Source organism: Aptenodytes patagonicus, chromosome 1 (genome assembly GCF_965638725.1).
Source record: "Aptenodytes patagonicus chromosome 1, bAptPat1.pri.cur, whole genome shotgun sequence".
Lineage (NCBI taxonomy): Eukaryota > Metazoa > Chordata > Aves > Sphenisciformes > Spheniscidae > Aptenodytes > Aptenodytes patagonicus.
The window spans coordinates 208,218,070-208,234,978 of NC_134949.1; the positions used below are offsets into that span (position 1 = coordinate 208,218,070).

General features: G+C 37.8%; 1 protein-coding gene across 1 annotated transcript in view; it reads right to left on the reverse strand.

The window, feature by feature from the left end:
* RNF17 (ring finger protein 17) overlaps nucleotides 1-8,257 on the reverse strand; it is a 56,075-nt gene extending 47,818 nt beyond the window's left edge. Inside the window, exons 1-7 of the mRNA XM_076328648.1 lie at nucleotides 8,228-8,257; nucleotides 7,610-7,698; nucleotides 6,859-6,941; nucleotides 6,088-6,146; nucleotides 4,992-5,047; nucleotides 3,488-3,587; nucleotides 1,194-1,274 (exon numbers count right to left, since the gene is read on the reverse strand). Coding sequence (XP_076184763.1) covers nucleotides 1,194-1,274; nucleotides 3,488-3,587; nucleotides 4,992-5,047; nucleotides 6,088-6,146; nucleotides 6,859-6,941; nucleotides 7,610-7,686 — 456 coding nt within the window. The 5' untranslated portion in view covers nucleotides 7,687-7,698; nucleotides 8,228-8,257. The remainder of the gene's footprint in view (nucleotides 1-1,193; nucleotides 1,275-3,487; nucleotides 3,588-4,991; nucleotides 5,048-6,087; nucleotides 6,147-6,858; nucleotides 6,942-7,609; nucleotides 7,699-8,227) is intronic.
* Between the last annotated feature and the right edge of the window lie 8,652 nt (nucleotides 8,258-16,909).

The window sequence follows — 16,909 nt, forward strand, 5'->3', positions numbered from 1 at the left end:
TCTTGGGCTGACTGCCTCACTTTCCTTACTTGACATTCTAATATAGCACTGTACGCAGGTAACTAGCACACTAAGATTTCTACTATCCTTTTAAAACTCATTGTGAGCAAAAAGAGGGGGTGGGTGAAGATTCTTCTTCTGGCTAAGCAACAGTTTTGTCGGTATAGTTACATTTAATGAAGAGACTATGGAAAAAAAAAATCTCAGTAATGCAACACTGCTTTGGCAATTCTCAATCTTTGTCAAAAAGCTGTTGGAACACCACAGTTGTATGCATGAGTTGAGTTATTGTATTAGAGCTGCTGAAATGGTAGGTTTTTACAAGATGCTATTAGTACATGAATTAGGTATTTAACGTAACTTTGCTTAACTGACAGATCGGCCACTGCAACAAAACAAGTTAGAAAGGGAATGGAAACAGGTTTTAAGGACACTTCATGCCACACTTACTAGAATTAATTTGCCGTAAGCTTTTGGATCATTAAACACTTCTATGCCTGGTTATCTTAGAATACATGTAAAATGTAAATAAATGTCAAAGACAGAACTGCAAGCTTTTCCACAGCACATTTTATAAGAGTTAAAGTTTAAATAAAATAATTATCATTGACGAAGTTCATAGGTTACGCAGTAAAACCTATTAACAGCATTATCCAGTATTTTAGGATTCTTCCTGTATTTTATACTGTGCATAAAAATGTATTACTTGATGTACATGTTTTGCATATTGTTTCTGTTAAAATTATTACTGCTGTTGCCCATATAATTTCTTTTCCACCTTTAAATCCAGAAAGAGGCATCTGAAAACTAGGAAGTTAGCATAGTTGCTAGAGCAAAAACAAATGCTAATTTTACCCTGATCCAAGGAACCACAAGCTTAGTACTTAAAAGACTGGCTTATATATGGTTCTGCTAAATACATGGATTGACCTAGTAACTTTAAATTATGCATAGGCTCATGTACTCCTTTACAGACTACTCCTGTATTCTGTAAACTCCAGACTATAGCCTGGAGTTTAAAGCTGTAGATTCACAGAAATACCACAAACAGTTGAAGGACAGAAGAGATGTCAAAATGAAGGGAGTAAAAGCATGTTTAAATAGCATGTTAATGCGTGACTACTCGTAACAAAAAGCTTCAATCAAGGACAGGGTTTAATATTTCATGATTTATTTAACTTATTTTCACCCACCTCGTCTGCATCATGTAAGTGGCTGAGGTTACAAATAGCTATGCACAAAGCTTCATCAATATCTTCCATAGTTTTGCTGTCCTGGGGAAAGATTTGCCAATGAATATAAAGTTGCTTGTATGACTGGAAGACAAGATGGGCTATACTCATTTGCCATTTGACAGAGGCACTTGATGTGGGTGACTGATGATCTGTGTAAGGCTCCGAGCAGCTCTATAGCTGCAAACAGGTCCAAAATACTTAGCTCACCTGAATTACACTGAGAACATTCACATTGTATTATTTCTGAAACATGGATTCTAAATTTGTTTGTTAAATACATGCAATTTATTTGCACAGACACATACACACACACACAAAAGGAAAAGATAGTACAAGAAGGAAAATCGAAATAAAGTTACTAATACAGAGGAAAGAAAACATGCAAGATTGAAGAATGGGAATACTGCAGCCTAGAAAAAAGGAAAATATTTAGGAATATTATTTGGGAAAAACCAATAAAAAAGAAAAAATGTAATAAGCTCCCAGTGTTATGCTGATGCAAGAAAAGCCAATAAAATACTTGCATATGAATTGACACAGGCAAATGTACATACAGAAATGTCTTATTTTGTCACTGGCACTACTAAAGCTGGAGTTAGAAGTACTGGTTAGAGTGCTGGTATTTTGATAAAAACAAAATGAGAACATCATAAGCTGTGGACACCCCGAAAAGTCAGAGATGGTGCTGTCTAAGTCTGTCACTATGAGGCAATCAGTTCACCTTGCCAAAAGGCAACTTAACTAACATGCAAACATCTCCAATTTCTAAAGGTTTCCTCACTAGTGTTAAGGAGAACAAACGCAAACTAGAGAGAAATTAAAGCTTACAAAAACCTGAAATAGTTCTGCCTCTGACCAGACACTGGTGTAAGTGAAAGGAAGTGCTGCCAGAGACCTGTTAGTCACACACATCATTATGGAGTTTATTAAAGATGTTTGTTGTCACCTTCATCTCTAGAACTTTCCAATTCATGTATCTGAACATCTCAGACCAATTATGTCTCCTTCCTAGGAGCAGAAAAAGGAAAGAAAACCCTCCTCCTATTATGACTTGGATGTTAACTGTGTTAGGAATACTTCCCTATGACAACTATTCCCACTCTGTTTTGAGCAGATGCAAGGAGACAATACGTAAAAATGTCATGGAATTACATTGCTCCCTCTGTACTTTGTGGTTCTCATTATGATCAATGATGCAGTAATAAAAATTCTTCCAAAACTCGAAAGACATGGATATACTCATTCAGTGATGTAAGAAACGATACTGCCAAAGATCTAGTAATCACCAGCCACAAAATAAAAGACTGAAAAAAACTTAAGAAACAGAAGTAGCAGTTGGACTAGGATCTCAATAAATGTGGGTTTTCACAGGAGGTCATTCTCAACAACTTTCTCCAAAAAAAGAAAATATTCTCTCAACAGGTGACTGCCATCAAAATATTACTTATGACCTCAAACTCAAGATACTTCGAAGATAACCTCAGGCTGTTTCCTTTAATATTTTGTCAACAGTAATATACTGAAGTTTAAGATAACATGACATGGCTTTATTTCAAATAGGCTTTTCAAAAAAATGTTAAAAAAAAAGAACAAACATTTTCAAACTTTAATGGCCACTACAACAAAACTACCTAAGAAACCAAGACAGACGTTTGCAAGTTACGATTCTTTCAAAGTAACTTCAAGTACAGGACAATCTCCATAGAAGAAAACAGGACTGGCACAGGATGTATCATTCATTTCCGTTTTATTCTGTCATTTTAAAATATCCACATTAGTTCACCTGATCTAAAACTTCACAAACCTCATTCAGAAAGATCAGACTAGAAAACTTAATGGAATGTTTCAAGAGATCTCCATTTGTCTAACAACCTTGTTGCCCTGAATGACTACTTTAAAGATGTGTTGCATGAGCCTTGCAGCTGTCTCAAATTTAGAAAGAAATAGAAAAGCCCCAAACCCAAACATTGTGAAGCCTCAGGTGTTTTTTAAAAAGCTGAATTCAAAATACATAGTTTCACAGCCAGCTGAATACCATAGCCCTCCTCAGCTATGATTTGGTTGGGTTTGAGCTGCATTCATTTTGTGGTTACTTTATTAACACTGTAGCTGCACATCAATTCTATGATAAGATGGCATAACAGCACATAACTATTAAGGCTGCAAGTTTTTGTGTTTTAAGAAGCACAGTATTAACTATGCCTATACAAAAATAACGAGTGAGAATATATGGAAATTCCATATTAACACACCATGTCTGCTGATGGAGCTAGAGCTGGTTTATCCCTCAGCCCACCATTTGAAGAAACTGGGTGCTGAGCATTTTTCTCTTCAGTACTGTGACTAAAGGGCCTGCAAAACAAAACTTTTAAGGAAAAAACCTACACATCTTAAATAAATTATCAAACTTCCCACAAATACTTCAGACACGGTTTTTCAAAATGTCATTAAATACATACACACACCTATTTTTAAAACAGTAGACTTCACACTGTGATATACTACAGATATCTCATTTTTCAAAAAGTTTCCTTTCTACTAGCATCATCTTAAAATTCATCTTCTGTAACTATTTTTCATCTGACAATTTTGGCAAGGCTGAACAAAACCTTAGTAGGTGGTAGTGATTTTTATCCTCAATGAGAGTAAAATGCATGACTATTAACATTCCAGGATTCATTTTTCATTTGTTGCCCAAGTATTTTCCTTTAGATATCCCATCAGATATTGATTAGGCTGTTAAAATCTTTAGAATACATGACAGATTATACTAAAACCATCTACTGACAAACTGTTAGGAAGACTCTTAAATTCTGCCGTATGGTCACCCATGCCTGCTCTTCTGCAAAGTACACATGATCTAAATAGCTGTCAAGACTCTCACAAAAGCAGTCTGCATAAACTAGCCTAATTACAGGAAGGCAGCACTGTGTTGTTCTTCCTGTGCTGTTTGCTGTTTCTGATGGGACTGTGAGAGGACTTGGAGAACACTGCTGCAGAGACTGACAGCCATACATGAAATCTTCAGTTTCTATTTTACCTTGGGCAACGTTAGCGATGCACTTTACATGGACCAATCTCAGAAGATAAATTTCCTATACCTCCCTTACAGAACAGATTCCTTACGTAACACATCTGTAAGAACTATCTGGCCCGATTCTCATTTGTGATGAGCATATAACGCCATAGCAATAGCAGTGGGGGAAAAAACATCCACTTTAAGACTTCCTTCAAGTTCACATAGGCTAGACAAATAAGCAAGTTAATGTAATTTAGATATGACAGTACCACAGAACGTTGCTGGCATCTAGTCTTTATAGCTGTGACTGGTTATCTAAGCAGAAGGTGCAATGGGAGCAGCAGGGCGATGGGGGGAAGGAGGCGTTTCAATGATACAGTCCTTCCTACCACAGCCTGGCATTTCAGGAGTTCTCTACTCTCCCTCTGAACCCTTATCAGGGAGTTACCACAGTGTTTAAAACTTTCAGTTCCAAACATTTTCAAGCCAAACAATCTGTTTCTTGTTGCCTTTCAATAACATGTTATTTGTACTCAAGTGTCAAGCAAGTTGTGTTCCCACAGTACTAGACGCCCATACTGAGAACACATTAGTAAAGTTTAAAGAACACATTAAAAAAAAAAAAAGAAAAGCCCAACAAAAATGGCTGGAAACGCTTGCTCAGTCAAGTCCTCCCCCAGTCTGGCATTTAGATGTGTTTAGACACATAAAAAACAGTTGAGTTAATAAAGGCTTACCTTGCTAGCCTTTGTGAGTTGCCACTGCACAGCCCAAGTTTAAAATCAGTTTTGGTCTAAATTCAGAGGGAAGAAGTAAAGCAAGTTCAAATACAGGGCTAAATCCAAGTCCCAGTAAAAAAAATGTTCTATAAGCCTGTTTTCATCTTCAGTACCCTCCACCCTCATTTCAATGAGACCAAGCTTCAAAGCAAGTGCTGTTGAATTGAGCAACAAAGAAGTGTAAGAAAACAGCTTCCAAGCCAAAGCTCTGTAGCCATCAGTGTATCTTTGTGGTAAATGAAAGGTGTTTCTAGTAAAAGGAATACTGATTTTCTGTTTGCTCTTACTATTTTTCCCACTATTATGCAAAACTTCTAACATACTGCATTAGTGAACCTGATTACAAGTTATTTTTTCAATAAAGTTTAATGACAGGGCTTAATTCCAAAGTCTTATTTGTATTTTGCAATAAAGGCTAAATCTGAATTTCATAACAGAAAAAACAGAATGGCCACACCCTATCTTTTGCATAAATTACAAATTAAAAAAAGCACTTAATGTTTGTCCAAAATACAGATTTCTGTGAAACAAATTGCATTAGCATGTCGTAACACAGAAAAGATTCATGAGCAATTTTTTTTTTTTAAACGCAGAAACAGAAATATATTCTGAAGTTATGCACTACCGTGCAAAGTGAAGTTGTTTTTTTAAAAAAAAAATCTTTTAAGTCCTTTTATTTGGGAGCTGACAGGCAAAGAGTTTTGTTTTGTTTTTTTAAAAAAACGTGCATATACACCACTTGCTTTCTTTACATTATGCGCAGATGAGAGGGTGGAACAGAGTTGGCCACATGGGGCACTAATGAGAACCGTGAATTAAACTGTTCTAAAACCACACTTTGGACATCAGATGTGCACTACATTGCTAGCATTTCTTGTTACGCAATGTGGCTAAGACCTGCTGGGGAGCAGGTGGTTAAAAAGTGCAGGCCCTTACCTCAGAGAGGATCTGACCTTGCTTTAATTGCTTTCAACGAAAATGCAAAAGATCCTGTAATATCACTATTTCAGATCCCCACAGTGACTACTGAACAGAAAGCTTTAGATCAACTTACTTCTGTAGAAGAGAAACCAAAAAAATCAGTGTCTTCATCCTTCACATCATCATGCAATGCTGTAAAAACAAGCATAGAAAACTGCATAGGAAACTGCAAATGTTGTTAACTGGAGAGCATCTTAATGAAACAGAGGAATACATGATCACTGGAGTAGTCTTCTACATAGTATTCATCAAGTCAACAGGAATTTGGACATTGACTTCTGTAGTGACAGAATTTGAAAACTAGGAATAGAAGTCCAGATAAATAGATATGGAAGTTATCTGGGAATTAGGAAAACTTACTTGCATTTAATGATTAGGGTATTATCTGCATGATTAGCTATATTAGGTTGCTGCTACGTTCAGAACAGGATAAATACATGAAAGGGAAGGCAAAAAGACAAAAGAAAACACACATTCAAAATGTGTACCTATAGGACAGGAAAAAAAATGTTTCGTAAAGCATCCATAAATACTATGTACTCAACACAATTTTACAACTCTTGGAAAAAAGATAGTCAAGCAGAAAATCCCAGAAAAGTGAGGTTTCTTTTAAAACAAACTTTTCAGTAGTTTCATCAAGAAAAACAGCAGGAGGAAAAAAGAAAGATATTGGTCGTTCCTGCTGAGTACTGGAAATGTAGTAAACAAACAATGTGTTAATCAAATCCAGCAGCCCATCTGTTGTCTTTAACAGACCATATAAAATATAAATTAACAGTGAATACTGCACACCACAAAACTGCTGGAAATAGAAGTCAAGATCCAAAAGCCTTACCTTTCATACTCACAGCTTTTGACATATGACACAAATCACTGTTTCTCCAATTTGGTTCTATAAAATCCTCTTCTAGTATCTTAAGACATTGCCTTCAGAAGTAAAAGTAAAGGTTTAAGATCATTAGGGATATCAACCAAACACAAATTCTGACTTCCAGCTCTCTCAGAACTAAGCTTGCCCACTTTTTACCAAATGACATTATGCAGAAGGTGGTGGAGGTAATGAAACACACACCACCACACACACAAAAATTTCGTTACCCCCTTTTAACTGGAGAAGAAGCAATTTACCTCTATGATACTGAATTCATCATTCGTAAAGGTGGCACTAGAGCTTTTAGGTATGGAGAACCAGCATTTAAGGTAACTAGAACCAGCATTAATAGATGCTTATAAAATAAATTTTAATCACATTCATTCTATAGTTATTTAACTGAAAATATATTGAATACATCAACAGTCATTTATTTACTTGTAAAATATACATACAGATCAATACAAGATATTGGTAGCCTAATAACTCAGTATTTGACAACATCCTACGATGCATTTAAAATGTCTTTTCCCTGAACCTACTCCAAATGCTAAAACTTTCCACAAACTGCATGTTTTACACACACACGTAAGAATGGACTCACTTACAACACTGCAGAATACAAACATTATTTTCTACATTTCCTCAATACTATTGCCTGATAGTTATATTTTCAGAACTTAAAAATTATAAAGCCACTAGAGTAATCTCACAATTCACATACCTTATAGCTTTCATTTTCCTTCTATTAAGCTCTTCATTACTGTCATCCACCAAGGAGAACTCTTTCTTTCTACTCATGATGGTGTCTGACTTTAAAAAAAAAAAAAAGTGACAAATTCTCTACAACATACACATCTCATCACTTGAGCAAACACTGCAGGTTACTTACATCACTTGGCACAGAGTAAAATGAAGACATAAAATTCATAGGAAACATGCATTTATTTTTTCCTTAAAAAGCAAATCTTTTAAATGCAGCAAAACACTAGCCTGTTTTGCACTATCCAGCTACTCCACTAGATACACTACTCAACCCCTAACCTTACCAGTACCAGACTGCAAGAGACACCACTACTGGTCTTCAAACCTCCTTCCTTATCATGTATCAGTATGATTATTTCTCTTTTCTGCAGTATCTCAATACTGTAACTTCACGCCCCGTTTGTGATGCACCATGTATACTGACCCCAACTCCTTTCCTTAACGCCTGCTATCTGCCTTTTTATTTTTTTGCTACTCTATGGGAGAGGTGCTCTTTCGCCCCAGCCGGCGCCCAGAGCACCACTGCCGCTGCAAGTGCCACGAGGCCGCCGGTGAAGAGGCCGAAGCAGAGACGTACCGAGACCGCCGGGGACAGGACAGGACACGACTCCCCTCGTCACGAAGGAAGAACGACAGCCTCGCGGCGGGCAGCCCCGCGGCGCCCATCGCCCGCCAAAACAACTACCCCAACCCCCAATCACCGAGCGCTTCGTCGGCCCTTGTTCCCATCGCAGCCAATCGCGGCGAGGCGGGAGGGGGAGGGCGGTGGTTGCTGTGGCCCGCGCGGGCAGCTTTCGCCACCCTGAGGCGCGGCTGGGCTGCAGCGATGGGCGAGGCGCTGCCTAGCTTGACCCCTCCTCGCCCCTGCCGGGAGGCCAGAGGTCCTGTTGGGAAGACAGGGTGTTTCCAGGGCTAGAAGCCATTAAGTCCATGCTTTGGGGTTACTTTATTCTACATGCATTCTCATTATTTGCAGAACACGTAAGAGATGTTTTTGCAGTGTGTTACCACTTCTGTTTTGGCTGTCATAAATTTAGCATGATACTCTCCAGATTTGTGTTTAAATCACCTCTAGTAAAATGCAGTTAAATTTTAAAATTAAAGATACACTGATTTTCCCCTGCAACTTTTAGACACTTGCCAAATCATGAACTGAGCTAGCTTTCCAGGAGGCAAGTTTCCTAACAAAACCTAGTTTATTCATATTTTTGCACTGTTCACACAGTAAAACTAGGTTCTACCCCAAACCTTTCATTTTAAATGTACTAAGTACATTTAAGTTAGGCTGGGATTTTGACTCAGATAACAAGGCAGAGTTCGAAAGGTCACACAAACTCTATTCTAGGTTTTCTTAACAATAGGGAGTACTTCAGTGGTGTGGCCAAGGCAAACAGTAACTGTTGAGAAAAGAGCCAAAGGGGAAGACTACAGTCCTGTCTGCTGAAAGGGCAGAAGAATTTCAGGAGTAATGGGGAAGAAAGCATGAAAAAAGGAGCGGTAAAGATCAAAAATTAGCCAATTCTATGGAGCTAGGTCCTCACTTACTTTTTGGTAAAATACCCAACTCAGGCAAGCTTGCATTGGTTTCATTTATCAACACTTGAATGTGCATGATTTGGTTGTGAGGGGCAGAACTTTCCAGAAGTTATCTTCAAACTGATTCAGCTTGTAAATCATTTTCCTCAGAAGCCCTCATTGTTAAGCAGGACCTGATTAGACTTGACTTTGTATAGAATCCTTGTGGAGATCTGTTGTCAAATTTTACAGCTGTGCCTCATGCCCAGTCTGGTTCCTTTTGGTGTGGTTTGGCTTATGGAAAGTTTGTAGGAAACCCTGTTTGTGAGTCTAAAAATCAGTATGAACCAGGCTGAACTTGCACATATAATAGAACTTCCCGTTATCAGTAGTGTGTTTTTCAGAAACAACCTGCAATGGAGTCCTACAAAATACTGTCAAAAGACAGGGCTGGGAACTGAAATTCTTTTTTCTCCTTGACATGAAAACTTACAGACTCAAGTTAGACACTGGTTCTATGGCACATTATCATTGCCCCATCTTCAGCTACCCCATGCTCCACAGGCAACAAATTGTCTGAATGTAATTTTAAACCAGCAGTGTACCAGGTTGTCTAAAAAGTAGCCTAACTAGCTCTTTGATGAGAAGCCTAATTAGGCCTAATTAGCTCTTTGGTGAGAAGACACCTCATCCTTGCTTTTATTTCGACTTTAGCTCCATTTAATAAATAAGTGAACAATAGCAACAAATGCTCATGTTACCGTTTTCTGCTTATGAATTTGTCAAAATTCATAAAAATATAGCTACAGATTCTGTTCTCTATGCCTTTACAAAGAATTATAAAAGATATACATACATGTTATGTTATATATCATGCATATGTTATGTTTGTTTGTAGCTCTGTCAGCCTATACATGAAAGAATAAATAAACATACACTGCACCCCTTCAGTTTTGCGCTTGTACCACTCTCAAAATCTGAAGACAAAACCGGCAACTTGGTTTATTATTTCTGAAAAGACAACAGTAATTTTCCAGAAAAGAAGGAACACCTCCTGTCTGTTCCATTAGCTATTCAGAGAACATTACTGATGTTTCATAATTTTATACGATAGTATTTAAAATGCAGGCAATGTAAAAATCAGTGTTTCTAATGTGGGTAACCACGAGATGGCAGCATGGATTAACCCTGGGTGGACTCACTTGTCCTGCTGGCTTCTACTTACACAAGTGTGATCTCAGCCATTTCACTAGCTTTGTCTGTGGTAGAAAGTACACTGTACGAGAAAGATAATATTGAACAGACTGTTGTCTTTGGTGTGAACAATGTAGTTGTATTTAAAATCATAGTAAAATGTAGGTTGAAAACACATATATATTGTCCAGATCATCTTTCTAGCCAGGAACATGTAGCAGTTGTTATTTCTTCAAATGCATCCTCCTTTCTCATCATCTTGCCCTTTTTCAGCAAGAATTTCTGCTTTCAAAATTTAATGACCAAATGCCCTAAAACTGGCCAGTGTTTCGGTTTGTTTTGGTTTAGTTCTGTTTTTTTTTTTTTTTTTTTTTTTTGTCATTTAGAATGATAGATTCTGCAAATGTATCTTGGTTATTTGGTATGTAATCACCATCGGATTTTTTTTCTGTAGTATGGCCATGTGATTACATGCTAAGCAGAAAAATAGTTTTCCCCTAAATGTTATGTGAGGGGCTGCACGTGTGTTCAGAGAAGGAAGGAGACCCCGTTGTGTTACTGCAGACAGGGCCAAATGCAACTATTCAGAAAAGTTTATAGGTATGGGATGTGCAGGTGTATAGGAAGTATGATTTTATCAGTGATTGTGTAGCATTAACAGCTGAATTATCCTGTTTCTAAGGTTTACAGGAGTTAGACAAGTAATCTCAAAACATTCTGGTGGTCTAACAGAGAGGCACTGATACCTGAAGGAAATGTTGTACTTAATCTCAACTCCTCACCCACAGTTCCTGGCTCATAATATTTATGTCCTTGCATAGTAGTGGTTATTGGGAGCTTATATTCAGTAGGTATTATTAATCTAATTTTCTACTAATGAAATTAGTTGCAAACTATGCCAGATACCTTTTTCTTATCCACTGTTGGTTAAAACCAACAAACTATCTGTAAATGTAATGGTGGATAGTTTGGTCCTAGGTACTTCTGTGGCCTTGGTGCTGAACTCACACTACTTTCTTTCCTCTACAGAATCTTTTTTCTGTCTGAAGCACAGTGTAACAAATTTGCTGAGTGTGTCTTTAGGTATATTAATAGTAAAAATATGACATGAAAATTCATAGGTATAAAACCATTTAAAATGTTGCTGTGATTTTTATAAGACACCTTTAATGCTTGAATCAAGCTTTCATCCTTTAAAATTTCTCTTACAAGCTTTTTACTATGAGCACAGCACAGTACTTTTTGTTTAAATTCTGTCTTTTTTTAGCATGTAGGGAAATAGCAGCCAGAGGTTGGACTGTGAGTTAGCCTTGTCCGTTGTGCTCAGTTGCTGAATCTGGGAGCCTGACAGAGGTGAGGCTGTTGCAGCTCCATCTCTCCAGGTCCAGCCAGTAGCAAGGCTGAGCATGTATTCCCAATTTTAATTTACTATTGAAAAGGCTACGATGCACCTTGACCACATAGTATAAATAGGGGTACCTGGAAATAAAGACTTGTTAAACAAGCAGAAAATCTTCATCTGACTTCAGCTTTCAACCTCTGAAACTCAATATGTTTGTAGCAAGGCACAGATTTGGGCCCTAATGCAGAAATGAGTATCAAAGAGATAGACTGCGATATCCTGCGGGGTCTGACTGAAGGCTCTGTGTAGGCACTAAAGTTTGTTTGGGGGTCTTTCAATTATATTTGTGTGTACGGAGATGTATAAAAGATATTGACATCTTTCCGAAATGCATGTTGTAGATCAGCCACTGTTAGGCTCGTTGAAGATGAAATTCCATCTGAAATTCTTCTTCATGAAATATTCTTTCTAGTCCAAATCTTTGGAGCATAAATTATTGTTTAATTAGTACAACAGGGGGAAAAAAAGTCTAGGTTTTTAGGGTCTAAACACATAGCTGCGAGGAACATGCTGGTGAGCAGGCTTGTTATTTGTTTTTACCCTATCATATAATGTAACTTTAAGCTCATCCTTTATTGCTTAGGCAATTTTAAAACACAGCTTCAAAAATACTAAAGGTACATGGAGCCTTCAGGATACTTTATTAGAGCCTAAGGAATAGCAGTATGTGAATAACACGTGAACCCAATACTGACAAATACTAAGCAGTGCTTTTTGGAAGCAAATATTTCAACTGCATACATGCTTGTGTAGTCCAGAATTACTATAACCTCCCCAGGAAAAAAACAGAATGGCTCTCTGTGCCACTGCTTGCAGAAACCAAATGAGATTATAGACTATATTAATAGCGATTCTGTAGTCTGTGGAATATAATATTGCACAAAGTAGTATAATACACTGTTCTGCAAAGGCTGCGTGTAGTTTTGACTGCCATATTTCCGCTCATGCATGGAAAGAACAGCTCCAGCTATGTTTTATGGAGCTTGTTCGCAAGAGAGTGAAGACGTGGTAACCTGGGCAACCAGACTCCCCAGTAAGCTGTACGATGCACATTGAGGCTTGCAGTGCCGTCTTTTCATGTATTACTGTCCGAACTAACTGGATCCAAGGTAACTATACGCATATTGCAACTGCATCCCTTGCTGTAGTATGTTTATTATTCAGGCACAAAGATGAAAATTATTTGCCAGTCACAAATGGAGGTGGTGGATGTGAAGGCTTAGGAAAGGCATAACCTCTCTGGAAAACAGGCATGGTCTCTTCTTGTATCCATAGAGATTACATATGGAAAACATGCTGAAGGGAGATTTGGCTCATGACCTACATTGAACTTTGTATGCAAAGGCTATTGGTAGCCAGAACGCCGCACCTGAAACAGACAGAGAAGACATTTCTTCTCTCAGTTCTCCTTTGGGGTCTTTCTAAGTCAACAGCTATGCACTGTATGCTGTGATGGATGCTGAGATAAATGCAGTGATCTGGTTCTATAATAAAGAGTACTCCCAACAAATCATCTTCTTTTGTTAAGAACCAAATTTATTAGAAAATTTGTTGGAATCACCTGTGCAAGATGCAAGTGAGAAGATCAGCAGTATTCTTTCAGTGCCTGTACATGAAGTTTCAGCAGTTCAAGATGCAAATATGCAATGAGATTCCCCTCACAGCAGATTGTTGAAAATACAATTTACCATGTGTGTCTGTATAAGCCTCTCAGCATCCCACTGGGCTGCTCAGCTTTGGTGTCCCTTACTGGACCTCTCTGTAAGACAAAACCACTAGCTTCTTTGTCTTTTATAGCCAATATATAGAAAATAGCTGATTTCTTGAGAAGGCATTTAGATGATTTACTAGTTAGAATTCTTCATAATGCATTGAAAATGGGGATTGTTGAAGGGAGAGTGTGGATTATTCCTATGGTTAATAAGGCTTTGTCTGATGGTTATGAGCTTGGATATTGAAACTGATGAAATGACTGTTTAGTACCGTAATCCTCCACTAACTCATTGTATGATTTGAGCTAGTTAGTTACTTGGTCATCAATTCCCCTTGTCTATTTTGGTTGTTTTGTGATGTTTTGTCCAAAACTGTAGACAAAGGATTTGGACAGTTATTAGGGGTTGTAATACCCATGAGAAATATCACATACCGTTGGTTCTGAATTCTTTTGCTTTACTGATAAAAGTGATGTTTAAGATGAACAGGATTACCGCCCTGTGGCACACCCATTCCAATCCCTGGCGTTGTAATTACTATCAAATTAATTCTGCCTATTCTAGGAAAGATATTTAAGTATCTTACCAGAAGGTACTCTATGTCTTAAGGTTTTTGTGTTATTCATGCATAAAGAAAAAGGAATGGAATCAATGACAACTGGAGAATCTGAATTTAAAGAGACTGCTAAGCAAGTGGGGCACATTCCCAGGACTGTGAGTATTTTAATTTTAAATCTATCACTCTCTATGCAAGGTATAATATTAAAAATCCAAGAACCACAATGTTTGTGGTCCCAAAGAAAGGTATGATTGTATGCCTCTTGTACCTACTGTTTCCAGAAATTATCTTTGTATTGTTCATTTTTTTGGGTGCACATCTGCTATTTGCGAAAGTGTAAACTGTTGTTGCTATGTATACAGCATATGAGAATTAATACACGCAGAGCTTTTGTTGAATAAAAAAAAAAAATCTGTATTTTAAGTTTCACTTCCTTTCAAAATACTAGAAAATATCATGAACGGGAAGTCTTTTGGTTTACCTTGGCTGCTTCTTATGTACTTATCTGTCTTTCTGATTTTTTTCTGGAATAATAATTGAAATATGTAGTTAATAACTTTTTTTGGTGAAACAGCTATTTTTTAGTACATTCATATAATGCTGAGCATAAAATTGAGGTTGATAATCGTAAGGAAAAATGACTCCAAATCACTTACAGGAGCATTCACTTTTGTTCTTTGCATTTGAAGGTGGAGATAAAAATCACTGTGAATTATTATAAATATGCAGAGATTTCCATAGGAAAAGGCTTACATGGGCTATAACCCTTAGGATGGATGTTGCTGAAGAACGGCGTATATAGAGTTTTCTGTAAGAACATGGACAGGCATGGTTGTTCATTCCTTCTAAGTAACATAAGAACCAGAAGGTATTAATGTAGAACCAGAAATGTATTAATCAAGGGACAAAAAACTCAAGCATTTCCAAGTGTCTGTTTGTCTTCTGTGAAGGAAGGGCTTTGCTGGATTTTTTCTCCATGTTGCTTTCTCCATTTCTTCAGTCACACTTGTCAGGCTGAAATAATTTGTGGAAGCTCTTCCTTGTAAATCACATATATTCCAGGAATCACTGGAGTTCTCAATGGAAAATGTGAAACCTGTTCTTCTAAACTGAACGATGTACATAGCCAGATTGGAGCAGTAGAGCAGTGGCTGGAACAAGGAGAAAAACAAATCCCAACTTTTCAAGCAGACTTCAATTAAAAAATGGAAAATACTAGGATAGAATCAGAAATGCTAGAAATTCCTGAGTGTATTTTATGTATTTACAAAGGGGAGCTCAGTCACATTTCCAGGCAAAGTTGAGCAGTTCATCCCTGGCCAGTTGTTTTCGGTCTTTCCAAGCAGGTCATAGGTCCAAGAGTCCTGGACATATGTTTAGAAACCCAAATCAAGTTGTTCTTATCCTGGAGTTGCTAATGAGTCCAGGAAATAGCCTACAGGTTGGTTTGAAAGTGCATGTTTGTTTGTTTGTTTGTTTGTTTGTTTGTTTTTGCCAAGCACTTTTAAAAAAACATCCCTCTCAGATGGGGTTCTGTATAGAGGTTGTAGTTGAGGAATGTCATTAAGTAAGACAGGTTGGTTCAGCAGCTTCTGGATGTGGACTTAAAGGGAGATTACTTGAGAATGTAGAAGAAAAGAGCTATGGTGTTTGTGAAAGTGTAGGTGGGAAGAAAGGACTTAAGGAGAGAAAGCTTGATAAAAAGTGTATTCATCCCAGCCCAAAATACTCTGCTGAAGATTTTACCTGGTTTTATTTACCTTTTTTTTTGTTTTCTGCTGATGTAGCAGTAGAAGCTCTTCTTGGGACTGATGAGAGCCCATAAGTTCTACTAATTCTTGAGGCTAAGAAAAGCATTGTATTTTCCAGGTTTCCTGTAGTATTGTTAAAAGGTACAGATACAAAAGGAGTTCCAAAGCTTATACAGAATATTGTTAAGCTATGTTGCTCGCCATTATAACAGTTCTCTCAGGCTGGGAAGAAGTGAAGATGGCAAAACAGCAATATGGCTTCACTGGATTCTTCTTGGAAGTTTTCCAAAGACATCACGAGAAAAGGTTTGAAAACATGTTGTGTCTGGCTAACTTATTCTTCTCCCTCCTGCCACCCAGCTGACACCATCTAAAGAAAGCCAGGGCCAGAAGACCATGCAGAATAACATTTTCCAGGTGGGGCTGGTTCCGTGCAAACACTCCCTGAGTGCAGTTTCAGCCCTTGTTTAACCCTACTTGTGAATAAGCTGACTTTCCTAACCATTACTTGTGAATAAGCTGCCAAGAATGACATGGGACCCAGAGAAGTGGAGAATACCAGCTCTCTGCTTCTTGTGATGAAGAACTATCATGTCTGCAACCATAACAGGCATTTGCTATGTCACCTCAAGGGTCAGTTTATAAGCATATGGATTCCTGGATCTTTGCAACGGGGATCTGACCACCCTCTTGTAATTAGTGAAGAGGAACAGGCACTTTTAGAATACCAGCCTTTGCATTCTCATGGAGATGTTTAAAGCAAAACAGATGAACCACACTTACAAGTGCCTATATTTCTCTATTGAGCATAAAGGGAACTTAGACTAGCTGAGATCGAGACATCTACATTACAACCTTTCACTGAGATGAATCCCGCCCAAATGATTCTGCTATGTAATAATGTGTCTGGAAGAGTTTTCTCTTCTCTCCAACCTGTAAAGTTCTCTTGCATTCTGTCCACGCGTATTAGCCATGTCCTGGGTTTGGGATTTATTAATGCTTTCAAGCACAACTGAGAGAAGACCAAAGTGCAATTGTTTACTACAAGTGAAACTTTGAAGAAGTGTCCAGCGGTGCCAAGGGTGCCTGAAATCTCAGTCCCTAGGAAAAAAGCAAAGGTTTCATT